The 18,163-nt window shown below is 38.1% G+C and overlaps 1 protein-coding gene across 3 annotated transcripts in view; it reads right to left on the reverse strand.

Moving 5' to 3' along the window:
• Nucleotides 1-3,078: 3,078 nt before the first annotated feature.
• The window catches only part of ngfb (nerve growth factor b (beta polypeptide)), a 30,839-nt gene continuing 15,754 nt past the window's right edge, over nt 3,079-18,163 (reverse strand). For 2 of the 3 annotated variants that reach the window (XM_080301137.1, XM_080301136.1), the window contains 2 exons: nt 10,105-10,241; nt 3,079-5,891 (listed from right to left, as the gene is read on the reverse strand). In XM_080301137.1, coding sequence (XP_080157263.1) covers nt 5,272-5,880 — 609 coding nt within the window. In that variant the 5' untranslated portion in view covers nt 5,881-5,891; nt 10,105-10,241 and the 3' untranslated portion in view covers nt 3,079-5,271. Of the gene's footprint in view, nt 5,892-7,551; nt 8,750-10,104; nt 10,242-18,163 lie in introns of those variants that run through there. The other variant, XM_026166978.2, reaches the window with a different exon arrangement.

Below are 18,163 nucleotides of genomic sequence, written 5' to 3' on the forward strand. Positions count from 1 at the left end.
GTAAAGGTGCATATGGATGTACATCCTACATACAAATATCTACTCCCATGTCCTCCTATAATTTAACCACAGGCTGTAACTTTATTTAAAAGGCTATGTTACATTTACTATAAGTAAAAGTTGAGTTGTTGTTGTTGTTGTTGTTGTTGTTGTTGTTGTTGTTGTTGTTGTTGTTGTTGTTGTTGTTGTTGTTGTTGTTGTTGTTGTTGTTGTTGTTGTTAAAAGCAGAGATTTTGTAGCAGCACACTGGACAGAGTTTTCCACTAACATCTTCAACACACCTAAAATGAAGGAATATAATTTGGAATAATCCAGCCAGATGTGGGGCTTAGAGAATCAACACCAAAGCACAATGAAGCTCTTCTTATGACACATACTAAGACACCTTAGTTGATGCTGTCTCATTCACCCTTAAATAGAATGAGTCTAAATGAACATTGCCTAAAAACAAAGTTAGAGTGAACATCTTTCATAAGTCAGTGCTTAAAACATGAAGACTTTATTAATATAATATATCATATTAATAATAATGCAAGCTGATTCCTGTGAATGAAGAGTATGTATGGAGATTTGCCAGTGCTCTTCTGTGCCTTCTTTGCAGGACGGAGGGAGGTCATCTCGGGGTCACACGCTTTGTGACATGCAAGCTTCTCTTGTTTGTAGTGCCTTTGTTTGCTGCAGTGATGTGGGAGGGAAACAGCGACCCTCCCTGTATGTCTGCCAGAGTATCAGTGAGAATCAGCATGGGTGGATCATGAGACACATCACATCACTGCCTACCACCTCTATTTTCTTTCTCGCTCTCTCAAAAAAAAAAAAAAAGAAATCAAACAGGACTCAACAAACACAAGGAAAAAAGTATGACAATGACAGCAGTTCTCCTTTTTTTTATAGAGATAAACAGATGGCATTGTACACACTTGAATTACAAATGATTAATAGTTTCCATGTGACCCAGAATAAGATCATTGGACTGGATGGGTGTTAACCCGATATCAGTTCGGTTACCCAATCCTGTCATGAATTCAGGACTGTAATTATCACTGCGGAAGTGCATCCAAACTGAAACGATATCCTCAGGGTATAATGGAGCCATAATCCCATTATCCCTCCACCGACACACTGTCCTTACCTCCTCACCCTCTTCTACTGTTCTTGATATGTAAATGAGGTGCAAAAATGTAACCTGATCTCCATACGGTGCAAGTATGAGTCATCCTATGAGCCAAGAGACACCAGAGGTGAAGTGCAGTCAAATCTCACTTTATATTTTTTCTTTGAACAGGCCGTGCTAAACCTCTAATTAGAAAAATGGCCAATTACTGTTTCAAAAGACAACTTTAGTTAGAACAAATAACTGACGAAAATAGCAAAATACAGTTATCTTTAGTTCCTTTGCAATGCATATAAACAATGTCACTCAAAATATTTAAGTACATTTCCATACCCCTAATGTGCACCGCTAGAGTAAGAGAAAACCTGTACGCAACAGAAAAACGTCTATGCGTTTCATTGTCTCCATCCAGTGGACAGAGCTCGAAATATCAAGTCTCTCAGCTGTGGTTTGCAGACACTACTTATGAAAGAGGCCACTTTGTTTCGGTCTTTATGCAGTTATCTTTATCCTTGCCACAATGCTCACTTTGAATGGATCTTAAATTATAAATCTATTAGTTGATATGAACAATTTATGCATTTTAAATTTTATTCAGCCTTTACTTTTACTGGACCTTTCAAACAAATTTCAGTATCTTTGCAAGGTAGGATTACTGCGTCATACTGCGTGACACAAAATTATATCTATGAAATTATGTAAGCTCAGGTACCTTGTTAGTACATTCATAACTTAATCCATCCTAAAAACGATATCCGGAAATAACCAATAACAAAAATAAAAGGCTCAATAATAACAACAGCATTATTTTCTTGTATTCAGGACTAATTTTAAGACAAAAAACGTTATGAATGTATTAAGTAACAGTAGGTCAAACCATCTAATTAAATTACACCTTCTGGAAGATGTGGGTGTAATTTTTTACTGAATGGTTTTTTTTATTTTATTTCATACATTTTAGTTACACATACACAGTATTTTTCCATTTCATTTCAGCCATATTGACTCTTCTCCACTTGCCACAGGACAGCAGCTTGGGGACTCCCGTCAATTTCGCGTTGCTCAATAAAATGAAATAAACATGTTCAAAACAAAGAAGCGCTACTTTTTCCGAGGGCTTCGCATGGGCCCTGAACTAAACACGAGGCATGCGCATGGACATGCACACTGACGTCTGGCATGTGGTAACGTAAGGCTTTTTATAACGCGATTATAAAAACAAACAAACAACTATTTTCTTAGAAACCATGGAAAAACGATCTATAACAAAATCAAATTAATATTTGTCCTATTTTGTTCATTTAAGTGAGCATCAGTGCTGCTTTTAGTTTGTGGAGGTAGTGTATGAAACGTGGGGAACTAGCTACAATTTATTGCCTGAGCGGAGTCTAATATCTGTCAAATCCAACATGTTAGGAGTCACGTTTTTATTTGTGAAAGTATTATTTTTAGGAAAAATTTCATGTTTCCGTCTTGACCTCTAGGGGGAAGTGTTGCATTCTTTTTAGCAGCTGAGCCCTGTTGCTTTATCTTAAAACTCAATGTTTCCAGGAATACAACCTCATCTGATTTTTGTTTGCATTTCTACATTAGTTCCATATTCGCTCAATCATATCAGACACCTCAAATACCCGATGGGACACAAAATTAGGCTGCAAGCCTACAAAAATCCCAATCGATACTGCCTGGAGAATAATTTTGTGTTCGCTGAGAGCACTGAAATATCACTGGAAAGGTATTGTATTATCAATCATTTTTGCCCTGTGTTTGTCTTTTCAGTTTTGTTTCATATGCACTGTAGAATGATAGCAAGAGAAAAACACAAAGCAAAGCCAAAAAAAAAAAAAAGAATGGCGGTAAAACGAAGCCATATGGGAATTCTCTTTTTTTCACTTCTGTCAGGGCTTTCCTTTTTGCTGAAGGAAGCAGCAAGCTTCCCAGAACACTACAGAAAGCACACAGTGCATGTTTGTAAATGTTTAATAAATAACAATATCAACAACAACATTTATTAAAAAAACACTTTTGGTTTTATCAGGCCTGGGTCAAATTGTATTTGCAAAGTTGTGGATTGATTTAGTCTTCTTCAGTAAATGGGCTGCATGACAGTATAATGACTGGCAGAAAAGAAGCTTGACTGTGTTGTTGTGCCAAAAGTCCTAGAGGCTGCTACTCTGTCATAAGCTGAGCTGCAGTTTAAGGTTAAGGCAGGTTTAAGCCTGTGCTTTCTGGAACCAAATCACATGGTCTTTTAAACCCAAGGTCTGTGTCTGTAAAAGCTGCAGCTTTAAAATGTTCCTGTGATTTAGTCTAAACCCAGCAGGCATTAACTAAACAGCAGTGAATGAAACCTTCTGCAATTACCGAATAGCTGTCCAACATAATAAAAAATCAACGTATAAGTAAAGGACATATTTCTACTTTTAATATCTTCAAGTGTCAAACTAATGTCATAGCGCAGTTACATTAGAGGAGTTTGGGTTGGGAGATCTGTTCATAACAGCTATATATAAACTACTGCAGCATTACAAGTTCAGTTCAGGCCTTAAGCACTAAGATAGCAATTTCATCTGCATCAAAATAAAAGAGAATTATATGAGCAATATTTGTATTTATCAAAAGCGATACTAGACTACAAATGATCAGACACACACAGCATATTGTTTTAGAGGTATTTCTAAATTCTTTGTTGAGCAGTTAGTAATCAAGGAAAGTCAGACAGCTGAAACCAGTTTCCTTAATTACCATTTTCAGAGTCTGAATGACATATGGATGTTTGGAGCAGATCTTATAATCATCATTCATCATGTAAAGGTGCCATTTAGCTGTGGTTCTGCTGCATTTTAGGTCTGTATTTGTAGATGTGGTATAAGTGATAATTTGAAAGTAAAGTATAAAAGCAAAAGATCATCCGCTTGTACCTGTATGCTCTGCCTTAACGCAATGAACCAGAATTAATCTTTCATGCTTTCTTATACACTATAATGTTCTCCATTTGAATTGCACTGCATCAGCAAATTTACCTCCCGTCTGCAGTTTGGTTTGGTCTTTGTTTCCATTTCCTGTCATTATGGCATCCTGGCATTTGATTGTTGCTCCTGGATGATAAATATTTATTATGCCTCCTATTTACCTTTGTAAATGTATGGAGCTAAAAAGTTTCCATAGAGTAAGAGGGGGGAAATGCTATTGAGGCCATGTTTTATTACACTAAGCTACTACTTTTTCCTAATGTTTTAATTAGTTTGTTTCCATGTTTAGTTTATTTTTGTGGACTATTTAGGTGTATAGTCAGGTAGTATGCACATCAGACCTCCCTTCTCGCTGTTTTCTCCTTTGGAAAATTTATGCGCTTATGAGATGACTTTTTCGGGACTATGCAACGCTTGGAAAATGATGCTACAAAAATTCAATAAATTCACTCATTTGGAGCATGGCGTTGCCACTTTTACATTACTGGTTGGATACACCAAACACAAGAAGTGTATAATAGAATATAATTTTATAATCTGGAGAATTTTTACACCAACAAATTAATTCCAAGCCTTTGGCATTTAAAAGATGCACATGTTTGTGCTTGAAACATCAGATACAGCAATGCTGAAAACAGAGAGGAAATGGTTGGAATGAGCCACAGAGGAAACAGTTGTGCACTTAGTATAGCAAACATAACCCATGAATGTATGCAATATGTGTATATGTACATAAAAATATTTCCTGTCTGTATTTTAGAATATTTTTCAGTGTAATGCTTAAAAGTTATGATAAATCCAGAGCACGCACACTTGTCAAACTGAGCACGTAGCTGCGTATTGAATTTCCATAAGCTGAGTCTGATATAAACCACAGCTAAAATAGATACCGGCACAGCTACACCCCCTGTAGCGTGGTACTTCAAACAGTTAAAAAAAAAAAAAAAACCCAAAGCAAACAACCAAAACACAAAACCAGCTGCAGATACTCTTTGACCCAGGTCTGGTGTACATACATGCAGTCTTGATACTTTGACATATACTAATAATTTACTTTGTGCAGAGGTTGAGAAGTTTTTGGTGATAAATTATGTGAAAAAAAAAGTCACTTCTGCCTGCCTGTTTGCTTGTCTGTGTATGTAATGCATTTGGCTTTGTGAATCTGTGTGTGCGTGTCGTAAGTCTTCATTGCCGCCAGGACTTGCGGCTGAGCACGCACACACAGGCCACGTTAATGCGTATGTGTCTCCACGCCACCAGGTTCTGGAATGAAGTCAGCGCTCGCACAAAAGTGTGTGAATTAGTACAGTAGGAGTTCCAGTGTCTCGCATCAATTCCTAAACAGCCTGAGCTGCCTGATCGAGGGCTATGACATGTCGTCTCGAAGAAGTACTGCTTCATGTTGACATTGTTGATTTTCACGTCTGGGAGGACTGTCACCTCTCTGCCTAAGGTGTCCGTGGCTTTGGTCTTGTTGACCACCCAGACACTAATACTCTCACATACTGAGTACATCCCGCGGTGTTGAGGCTGCCCTGCTTGCCTTCGGGTCCTTCTGCCAGCACTCTGTGACCCCGATGGCTCTGCATCAGGGGGCTGAGAGCTAAAAAGCACTCTGGGTGAGAGGTAGTGGCGCTTGGTGAAGAGTTTGGGATCAACAACCGGGATAGAGTCTGGGTTGTCACTTGGAGTGTTTTCCTGTGCCGCTGTGGTGGTGGTGTACAAGTCCCCTCTGGTTGCGGCCACAGCCTGGGCACTTAAGAAGAGGAACAGGACCAGCATGGACGACCTCATGGGCACACGACCTGAGGGTGTCAATAAGAACGGAAAACACATAGATGTTACAGCGGATATGAAACATTACATATGAAACATAGAGCTTCTTCAGCAGACATGTAGTAACATCAACATTAATATGTATAGGATGCTTCCAAGTGATATTCCCTTTCTTTTGTTTTCTTTTCGGTATCCAGTAACTCCTGAGGGAACTAGGTGGTTCTTTAGCAGTTAACGCGTTTTTGTTGTGCTCACCATACGTATTATATCACTGTTTATGGGCTTCCTGAAGCCGTGACAGGTGGAGGTTTGAAAACGAAAACAATGAAAAATGCTATAATGTTCTTTAGAGTTGTGGGGAGGTGTAGAATGTAATTGATCACCAATTATTTTGTATTGTATGCAATTAACATGTATAATTTTGCAGTTTTAAAATTATGTGAATGTTCTTTTGCTTACCTAGATAAAAATAGTGAATTTTAATTTTTTTTTTTTTTACAATGTAGTATTAATCTCCACATGCACTTATTCAATCCTCAACATGTTGAACTGTGAGATTCCCTTTATGTACGTGCATGCTGGAGCTCTTGTTTAAAGCAGAAGAAACCCCAAACATCTTTCCTGACATTAAGTTTGATGACTTACCGTTAACAGTTTTTACATGCACTATTTATTAAAAGTCTGTGTTTGGCATTGCTAAGGGTGGAGTCTGCAAATCCTGATTAGGCAGCTGCTGCCAAGGCTGCAGAGTCCTTGAGCTGATTTATACATGTAAACAGAAAGCAGTACAATGTTTCATATCTAATTTAGCAATAATATAAAAAAATTACTAACTCAATTACATTCACAAGATGACAGTGAACTCTCTTAACAATCTGTGGCTGCCTGAAGACATTCTCTGGAGTTACTTCATGTGTACACCATTTATTGTCCCAGTGATCACTGCAGCAGGCTATGGCTATGAGTCACGCACACTGTTGTATTCCCTCTCTTTTATTTCACACAGGATGTGATAGATTTTTTAAATTGATAACATGTGAATTGTGGATATTAAGCAATGGTGAGTAAGGATAGCCCAGGAATTTCCTATCCATGAAGGTCTTAGAGGTTTTTATTCTTAATTCTGAGCTATTTAAGACCACTACAACACTCGTATTTTCTTGTATTTTTCCTAGTGATAGCAGTGCACTTTAGTGGCTGCGGCAGTTATGAAGTGAGAAAGTCAGATGATGTGGTGCACAGAGCTGAATGAATGACGGTTAAGGTTGAGTTGCAGGAATGGGTGAATGGGTCAATAAAATGCCAGACTTTAATATAGAAGACTGTTGTTTGTTTACTGCAGTTCATGTCCTTGGTCAAACCCTCATTCAGTGTCTCCTAAAAGCAGTGTTTTCCAACCATTCTTATGGCACATAGGTGTGCCGTGAGAAATGATCAGGTGTGCTGTGGAAGATTATTTGGTTTCACCTGACTGGTACACCAAGCGACCGGTGTGAGTAACGGGAAGAACAATTATATTCTCTTCCACCAGAGGACAGTACAACTTCTTGCTCCAATTTAATGGGTTACCAACTGCCTTTATAACCGAAGAAGACGAATAAAAAATTACTTAGTCATGTTGCAAGTGAGATAACTCAGCATGGAGTTGCAAAAGGTAAATATTTGAAAAGAAAAAGTAGTCAGTCTGACCTGGGTCCTGGAGAAAATTCCAACCCAGATGAAGGTGCTAGTGTGAGTAGTGGTCAGAATAAAGCAAAAAAGGTATACTGGGAGGAGACTCAAATCCAGCCTCTGGGAGTCACAAGCTACCAGGTCCAGTGATCAATGAGGAAAGAGGAAACCTTTATGGATACTTGTGATTAAGACTAAGAAAATAAGAGGAAATTCCTGCACCATCCTTACTAAATTATCATTTTGTTTGGTGATGTGCCGTGTGATTTTTCTAATGTGAAATATGTGTGTGGGAAATACTGTTCTAGAGTATGACCACTCAACAACCTGGTTTTATTGTTGTAAACCTGATACTCTTCTTTCAAGGTTTGTGAGCTGAAATGAAACTTAACTGATGTGAAAAATACTTGCTTTATTTGCCCCTTTCAGTAAGACTAATCCGTGGATACGGGTTATTTGACTTGGGTTGAAGGACTAGTTGGAGAGATTATAAGTCCCATATTTTGTACTGTCTGCTTCTTTAATTCCCAAGAGATCACCACAGTGGATAGATACACGTTTATTTGGGACAGACTTTGTGCCGGATGCTCTTCCTGACATTTCTATTTGTGTGGACTTGGGACTAGCATTAGCTTGTGACTCCCAGAGGCTGGATTTGTGTCTCCTCCTGCAGGTTTTACATATCACCCTGGGTCAACACACCTGAATCAAATGATTAGTTCGTTACCAGGCCTTTAGGACATGTTGAAGAGGTAATTTAGTCATTTAAATCAGCTGTGTTGCATCAAGGACCCATTTAAAACCTGCAGGACACCGGCCCTCGAGGCCTGGAATTGCCCACCCCTGATCTAAATTGTCCAAAAAAATGTACACAGTACTGTTTATTAAAAAAAGGAAAACTAGACAGAAACAGTGCTGAATTAAATGGTGGAAAATTAAAGAATAACATACCCAAAAAAACAAAATTACCCATCAGAGTAGGCGTGACACATAGGGAAATATATAATTGACATTAATGTGACGTGTTTGATGTCATTTTCTTTTCATCGTGTCATGACTCACCACAAAACACAGAACAGAACATCTGTGCTTAATGGCTTTTTTAAGTTGACAGGCTGTGTCCTTCATTTAATACAACAGGAATCACAGGCATGTCAACACCTGTGATAGCTACAATAGCAGGCTCTGTTGGGTAGGCTTATTATATGCTGTGTTTGCCTCAGGTAGCAGGGTGAGCACTTGTGGATTAAAATTGTTGGCAAAACAAATCAAAAGAAAAACTATAGCCTGTGCAACAATACATAATGTGAGCTAGAACTAAAATATTATAGGTTTTTAAGGTCTGTCTAGTTCAAGTTATTGATACCTGGTGCAACATTTTGACATGACAAAATCATTACTGCATCATTGTTGGAAATAAACAGACAAAGGCAGTGAAGATATGCCACACCTCTTTTTTCTTTTCTTTTCTGCCTTTAAGTGCCAATTTAGATTACTTTAGGGGACAGAGGAAGATCACTTTATAGCATAGCATAGCAAACATCACACAGACTAAATTAGCAAGGAAAAAGCTTAAGATGAGAACAATATCTTCCCAGGAGCAGCATTGCTTATAGTAACAAGAAAAGTGAAAGACCAGCAACAATGCGGTGTCTATGTTCTCTTTTAAATTCAAAATTATACAGACATGTCAGGGCTAATTTGACATTCGTAAACACATTAATGGCTCAAATGTACCCAATGTGTGACATGGCTTATTGGCACATTGAAATTGAGCAGAGTCAATTTTTTGTAATGTTTCAGATTTTTGGAAGTGGGGGAATAACACAGGAAAATAAGTGCTGATAAGCTTAAAAAAGAAATTTCAGAGCTGAGTGAAACAAACAAAGAAACCGCCACCGGTGCACCAGTATTGTAAAATGCCTAATCTAATACCTCCAGATGATTTCGTATTTAACCCCATTCATATCTTCTATTTTTTATACTTTGGTTATTGTCTAATATTAAAATGTGTTTAATATTATAATATGTACGTGTGGCACATATGCACACAAAAAAAGAAAAAACAGAAATGGGACAAACTTTTGACAGCACTATAAACCTTCAGGTCTAGAAGTAGCAGCTGTTGCTACCACACAAACCGTAATTAAAATAATCTAAAAACCATAATCTCTCTTTGACATCTGGCTACATATTTTCCAGCTTTTTCTGCACATCAACGTTTAAATGAAAATGTAAACACTGGCTGTACTGGTCTCCATATTTACTTCTGTGCAAGAGCAAATGTGAGTGACGCCTTTGTTATTGTTTTTCGGCACATGCAGGTCAGTTCAGGACAGTGACCAGTTTACACTGGAATCTGATATTAGCAGAACTGAATGGATAATGTGAAAAAAACAAAAAACAAACAAACACTGAGGATGCAGTGTGAACACAGCCATGCTGAATAAGCACAGTGTTGCTAGCTTTACATATGTATTATCTACAACAGACATCTACAACAAAACAAGACAAACACATGAAAAAAACTGATCTGTTTCGAGACTTGTTTGCATTTACACATATATATACCTTTTCAGTGTATGCACGTGAACTGTACCACCTTTGTGGCTCCTAGAGGATGTGATTAGAGTTCTGTGTGTTATGGGCACCTCCTGCCATGAGGCCTGGCTGTGGCTGCCATCCAGCACACCTCTGCCTCTTCAATCCTGTTGACAGACAAGTGGAGAAATTGTCTTAGCCAGCTCGTAAACCCACTGTAAACACATTCTTTACAAGACAAATAAGGGAAGAGAACATTAATGTGTTTTCCCCTCTCACCACATCGTTACATACTGAAACATATTGAAATCAAGAAGCAGACCTCCATCATGTACATTATTCTAGGGGGTGGAAATGGCGTGTTAGTTTAACGTTAACACAATAACATTTGTCTGAATTCTTGGACACATGAGCTTTGACAGATTTTCTAGACTTAAACAGTCTTGTACCTTCAGACAGATAGCCTCAAACATTTAAACTTGAATGAATATTTACGAGTAAGTCAGAACCAGATCACTATGGAATTTGGTATTTTGTACAGTATATGAGTGCATAACAGAATATTTAGACACTCTAAGCCATTGTGATAAATCAAAACATCAGTTTTACTGTCTCGTCTCGCTCTATTTTATCACTGCATTTTATTATTGATTTGATTTGGTACAGACAGCCGCAATTCATTTTTGTGCAGTGATGAAAGGCATTTGAGCTTGATCATCCATCACACTAACCAGACGCAGAACATTTGTTCCTGTTGCCATATTACTGTACTCGTGGGTTCTAATATTAAACCTGCCAAGGAGAAAATATTTAAGAGCTCATTCCAGAAAACACTGTGTCCCGAAACTTAATTGTAAACGTGTTTTCATTTTAAGCTATGCCTTTAAATCATGGTTGAGCAAGTTAAAAACAGTAAGATATGGCACGTGTGCAAAATGACAGAAATGTAAGCAGCTTATATAAACAGAAGTAAATGGGTTGTTAATCAAAATTACTGTGGCGTGCTCCTGTGCAGAATCTGCAGCAGCACAGGAACTGTTCAGCATCTCAAAAGAGCTTTTCTCCACCTGTCAATTCAACTTGTGACCCTGTAACAGCAGCATGAGCTCTTTTAGAAACAGGAAGCTCACTAAAACTAGACAATAAAGTTATAAAATTCTGTTTTGGTAATGTCAGAATTTGACATAAACAACATGAAAACATAAATACCCTCCCAATGAAGACAACATTGACTTCATTGTCATACCAACAATAGATAACAGTAAATAACATTTCTATTCATGGAAATTAACTTTTGATATATGAAATCTCCTGCAGTTTGAGGTTTTCTCCTTCAGAAAAGAAGTTTTAAAAACAGCAAATTAAGTTAGCTAAAATTTGGTTTTAAACAATCTAACAAAAATCCAGATACAGGGAGTGCAGAATTATTAGGCAAGTTGTATTTTTGAGGAATAATTTTATTATTGAACAACAACCATGTTCTCAATGAACCCAAAAAACTCATTAATATCAAAGCTGAATGTTTTTGGAAGTAGTTTTTAGTTTGTTTTTAGTTTTAGCTATTTTAGGAGGATATCTGTGTGTGCAGGTGACTATTACTGTGCATAATTATTAGGCAACTTAACAAAAAACAAATATATACCCATTTCAATTATTTATTTTTACCAGTGAAACCAATATAACATCTCCACATTCACAAATATACATTTCTGACATTCAAAAACAAAACAAAAACAAATCAGCGACCAATATAGCCACCTTTCTTTGCAAGGACACTCAAAAGCCTGCCATCCATGGATCCTGTCAGTGTTTTGATCTGTTCACCATCAACATTGCGTGCAGCAGCAGCCACAGCCTCCCAGACACTGTTCAGAGAGGTGTACTGTTTTCCCTCCTTGTAAATCTCACATTTGATGATGGACCACAGGTTCTCAATGGGGTTCAGATCAGGTGAACAAGGAGGCCATGTCATTAGTTTTTCTTCTTTTATACCCTTTCTTGCCAGCCACGCTGTGGAGTACTTGGACGCGTGTGATGGAGCATTGTCCTGCATGAAAATCATGTTTTTCTTGAAGGATGCAGACTTCTTCCTGTACCACTGCTTGAAGAAGGTGTCTTCCAGAAACTGGCAGTAGGACTGGGAGTTGAGCTTGACTCCATCCTCATCCCGAAAAGGCCCCACAAGCTCATCTTTGATGATACCAGCCCAAACCAGTACTCCACCTCCACCTTGCTGGCGTCTGAGTCGGACTGGAGCTCTCTGCCCTTTACCAATCCAGCCACGGACCCATCCATCTGGCCCATCAAGACTCACTCTCATTTCATCAGTCCATAAAACCTTAGAAAAACCAGTCTTGAGATATTTCTTGGCCCAGTCTTGACGTTTCAGCTTGTGTGTCTTGTTCAGTGGTGGTCGTCTTTCAGCCTTTCTTACCTTGGCCACGTCTCTGAGTATTGCACACCTTGTGCTTTTGGGCACTCCAGTGATGTTGCAGCTCTGAAATATGACCAAACTGGTGGCAAGTGGCATCTTGGCAGCTGCACGCTTGACTTTTCTCAGTTCATGGGCAGTTATTTTGCGCCTTGGTTTTTCCACACGCTTCTTGCGACCCTGTTGACTATTTTGAATGAAACGCTTGATTGTTCGATGATCACGCTTCAGAAGCTTTGCAATTTTGAGACTGCTGCATCCCTCTGCAAGATATCTCACTATTTTTGACTTTTCTGAGCCTGTCAAGTCCTTCTTTTGACCCATTTTACCAAAGGAAAGGACGTTGCCTAATAATTATGCACACCTGATATAGGGTGTCGATGTCATTAGACCACACCCCTTCTCATTACAGAGATGCGCATCACCTAATATGCTTAATTGGTAGTAGGCTTTCGAGCCTATACAGCTTGGAGTAAGACAACATGCATGAAGAGGATGATGTGGACAAAACACTCATTTGCCTAATAATTCTGCACTCCCTGTAGAAGCAAAAGGTCTGTTTAATTCACAATTTTTCTTCTATTGTCAGTAATTCCCTGAAAACATAATATTGGACTTTGGCTTCCAAAGGATACATTGGTCAGTTTCTAAAAGGTCTATATGTGCAGTAGACTGCTGCTATGAATTTTAACAATAGTACCTACTCTTGTGTTGAATTGGATAAACTTTTCAAAGTTTCAAGCTACTTAACAATACTATATAAGAGTAGTATATAAATGTATATCCATGTAAAAGCGAAAACTATAAATCAACCAGTCCTTTGTTCAAGTAGGGCTGGGCCATATCATGCCGTTCACGGTAATGCCGGTATAATGTTAGGTAATGATAAGAAAATTAAATATCGTGATAGAATATGGGTAAAATGCACATGCGCAGTGCCTTTGTTTTCATACACACATGGCAGAAAAAGCATGGTGGTGACGCAGAATGAGAAGGGCAAACGCGGATCGTTGAATGAAACGGATGAACCAGAATTGGTTTGTAAAAATGTGCAACTTCAGTGGTGTGGAACTGGTTTGGCTTTCATCTGTCAGATACACACCAAAGCACAATTTTTGGTAGAGCACGCAAGTGGGCCTTGGTTATTAGTGTGTTTTTCGGAAAATAAGTCGCTCTTAAAATCCTTTGATTTTCTGAAAAATCAACAGTGCCCCTTATAATCCGGTGCTCCTTATGTATGAATTCTGGTTGTGCTTACTGACCTCGAACCAATTTTATGTCGTACATTTTATGTCAAAAAATGTTTTAGTACGACTTTAAGCTACAAACCCGCACCGCTTGATGGATTGTTGGAGCATTACAGCTATTGTAGTCAGGAGCCTTGCGGAGTGATACGTACTGTGCTTCAACATAATATTACCGTATTGTGTGTGTGTATAACCTCTTTTTAAGTTTTGTGGATATTATACATGGTTATGCTCAGGATATCTTGGCCAATTTCCACTGGAAATGCCTTTTGGTTAAACTGTCAGCAAGGAATTTGCATAAAAAAACAGCTGCTTGTTTAAGTGAAAATACATTGAGGGATTTATTTATTTTGTCTCGCGTCAGTTATATCGTCAGTTATATCCTTATCGCAAATTTTCAAATAGATATTGCGATGAATATTTTTGGCCATATTGCCCTGCCCTATGTCCAAGTGCAAACAGGGTTGAGAAGTTTGGTTAGTTTTACTTAAAGCTGGGCTTGACAGCAATGGACATTTAATGTGATAGGTGTCAAATTACTCTGAGCTCTAAATGTGCCTAGGGGATTTTGAGGTGAATGGTACACTGAGCATAAACAACATCATGCCATGACTTAGAGTTGGATGTCTCAAGACCGGTCTCGAGACCATTTTTACGTGGTCTTGGTCTTGTCTTGGTCTCAGATCGCTCAGTCTTGTCTTGGTCTCGCTGTCTCTATCTTGCTGTCTCAGATCGACATAGTGGTTGGGAGATTTGGAGTCAACAAAATCCATGACACACAACGTAACATTCGATAATGTGTCATGCGCAAAAGCATCAGCTCTAAGAGCCGTGCTTAGAGAGTGCTTTGTAGTGAATCAGAAGAGCCGACTCCCATTGAGCGAGAGCCGGCTCCTCACTTAATTTCCTTTCGCTGCTCAGCTCTCACACAGTGGCTCAGCTATGCTCCAATCCCTCCCGATTGTAGCCAATCACATGCGAGGATATAGGATAATATCATTATGTGAAAAACAGAGAGGGTGAGAGACGCGACAGTCAAGTGGAGCGTGCGTCTGTCCTCTCAGTAAGTGAGTGAGACAGTAGACAGCGGTGAGGAGGGCTGTGAGTGCATTGCAAAAACATTAATATGCCTGACACCCGTAAATGAAGCAGCATCTGGCTGCAGTTTAAAGACTTTTTTGTCTTGGTCTCGGTCTTAGTCTCGTCTCGACGTTGTCTTGGTCTTGACTCGGTCTTGGTATTGTCTTGGTTTAGGCGGTCTTGACTACAAGTCTGCCATGACTTGAATAAAATAAGTGTAAATCTTTAATGAACTTGTGATCATAGGAGCAACTTGCTTTGCCCAAAGGCCCCTTTTCAAGATGACAGGAGGCTGGGGGCCAGCTAATAAAGAAATGCCCATTCATTTTCTTAACCTTTTATCCAGTTCAGAATTACAGGTGATTTAAGCAACAAAGAGAGCACGCCCTGGATGGGTCGTCAGTCTTTCACAAGTCTAATGCACAAACACGGGCAACTGCACACTCTCACATTTACACTTACAGCCAGTTAAGAATAATCAAATAACCTAACATCATGTCCTTGGACTGTTTGAGTTTTTTTCTTGTACCTACACAGTAAAGGGAAAAGACACAAACAGGCAGATTTGAACCCACTGCCTTTTAGCTGTGAAGCATCGGTGCTAATGAGTTGCTGCTATGCTATGCTATGGAGAAAACACCTTTCATTCTGAAAGGGGAAAACTAACTTGCCTAATAAGTCTCATGGACCCTTTAGTCATTTATCAGGGAAAATTAATGTGTCAGACAAAGTGAAAATAATTGGGATGCTTGAGATATTTGCTTAATATGCAGATTAAAATACATGGTTATTGAAATGCTGTTTGTGATTGAATTTAAATTTTAATGTGGTGTGACAATGTTAAGGCACTTTTGAATTCAAGTTGCAAGATAATTGCAAGATAATTATGTTATTCCTTTATGGCTCAGCGTCTTTTTATATGATGTTTAAAATATTCTAGAAATATTATTATTTTTAAGTATTTTCTTTTTTTAAATTACATTCCACAACTGCAGATGCATATTACATGCAAATGCTTTGGTTATTAAAAAATAATACAGTAATTATTAACTGATAATGAATTAATGAATTAAAAATTATAATTTATGTATTAAAATACATAAATGATTGGCTTATGCTGCGTTTAATGAGTGAATAAAGGTCGTTGTTTCAGCAGATTTTTGTGAAAATGGCAAAATGTAATTGTGCTTAACAATAATGGATTCGTGTTAATGTCAATTCTGTTTAACAGTGTAGTTGAGCATATCCAAAAAGATTGTGATCATTTTAACAGAAAACAAATGTGAATTATTTTGAGGATCTGAATTTGGGTCAGTGACACACAAATTTACAGCTACTGACCTGTTAAAAAATAACATGCAGCCAGATGTGAAAAGTGAACGTGACATCCGTTCAAGTTACTAGGTGGGCTATAAATATGCATCTGACACAACTGTACACATTAGTGTGCGCTGGGGCATTGCACATCGCTCTACTTATTGAGACTTGAAGCAGATGGGTAACAGCGGCACATGGCTATACGGGAAAGATGTGGATTTGTGTTGACTCATCACTGCCTGATGACTGAGTGGAATAAAATTGCCCCGTCTGTTTGATGTTAACACAGTGAAGAAAATGGTATTTCTTGGCACACTTTACCGTTGAATAAACTCGACGCTTTCAATTGGATAATGTGCTCTGTTACATTGGCTTTAATTTGACTGGAGCCTCCTGGAAAAGCCTGAATACTTCCCAGACCATAGCCGATGAAATACCACAGGAATGATCAGGATGTTTGTATCATCAGTAAAACACTCACTGAGTCTGCATGAGCATGATCCCAAAATGGTATGGCCTTTCTCATTTCTCATCATCTCCTCTTCACTCTGTCCTGTGGCGGTGAAGCAGAAATTGATCTCGGCTGAAGGATATTTTAATTCCTGAAATGCATCAGGAGGAGCTATGAGTAAAGTTAAACAGGTGTGTCCTTATTTTGGAAGTTTTGCCATCCGTGCCATATAAAAGAGAAATAGCTGAAACATAAATCATGAAGGGAGGATAACTCCACTTTTATGTTTGTGTTTTGATGTTAGTAAAGATGATGATTTTTGCCTCTCTAGTCTTCTTTGTTTTATTGTATAACATTTTATGACTTTATAACTGAAAAAGCTCTAAATAAATCTTACTTACACTCCATATTTTAAGTAGCAGGGACTAAGTGAGTGAAAGAGGCACAGAACGAATTCATGATATAAAAACTGAGAAAACAAATGAGCAAACTATCTGTCCTTTCCAATTTTGTTTAGGGCAAAATTGAAGGAAATGGCAATCAAAAAATGTATAAATTGTAATGATTTATTTTTCCAGATTTTGGGAGACTAAGTAAATTTAGTCATTAAAATTTAAACTTAACCTAATTTTAAATTTGGGACAATAGTAGAATAAGTTTAAAATTTAAGCTTCATCTAAGTTTACATTTTAAATGCATTGAAATTTTTTTAATGCTTCTTATAAGTAGTGTTCATATGTATTACCCTATCTGGTCTCATATGTATTTTTGCTGCTCTAACAGTTAATAAGGTTGGGATCAATAAAAGTTCATTGATTGTACTATAACTTTTATAGGACTATAAATTATGCCTAAGCAATTAAGATAAAATGGATGAGTTATTGATGGTCTCGTGGACCATCGAAAACCTTCATAGTGATTCATGCTCCCTGCTTCTATAAAACCATATTATAGTTCAGTAATCCAACATCTCCCAATTTTTATATTTGAGAACAGCCAAGTGATCAAATTAAACTTTAAAATCAGAATTTTACTGTCTTTAATGATCAGTATAATAATGACCATGCGCTATTGATATTCAGACTTGCGGGGTTTTTTTTTTTCAGTTATTAAAACCACCGCTGTACTGACCATTGTTTATGTAACATACATTATTTTATTAGGTACATCTGTTCAACTGTTCTTACCGCAACATCTAATGAGCCAATCAAACTGAGCATCAAAATGGGGAAGAAAGATGGTTTAAGTGACTTTAAACATAGTATGGTTGCTGGTGCCAGACAGGCTGGTTTGAGTTTCTCAGAAACTGCTGAGCTGCTGAAATTTTCCCACATAACCGTCTCTAGGGTTTACAGAGACTGGTCCTAAAAAGAGAAAGTATCCAGTGTGTGGCTGTTCTCTGGCAGAAAATGCCTTGTTGATGTCAGATGTCAAAGGAGCATGGCCAGACTGTTTCAAGCTGATATGAACAGAGCAGTATCTCAAATAACCAGTCGTTATAACTGAGGTATTCAGAGGAACATCTCTTGCACCAATGAACCTTGAAACAGATGGGCTACACCA

The sequence above is a fragment of the Astatotilapia calliptera genome, chromosome 5 (assembly GCF_964374335.1).
Source record: "Astatotilapia calliptera chromosome 5, fAstCal68.1, whole genome shotgun sequence".
Classification (NCBI taxonomy): domain Eukaryota; kingdom Metazoa; phylum Chordata; class Actinopteri; order Cichliformes; family Cichlidae; genus Astatotilapia; species Astatotilapia calliptera.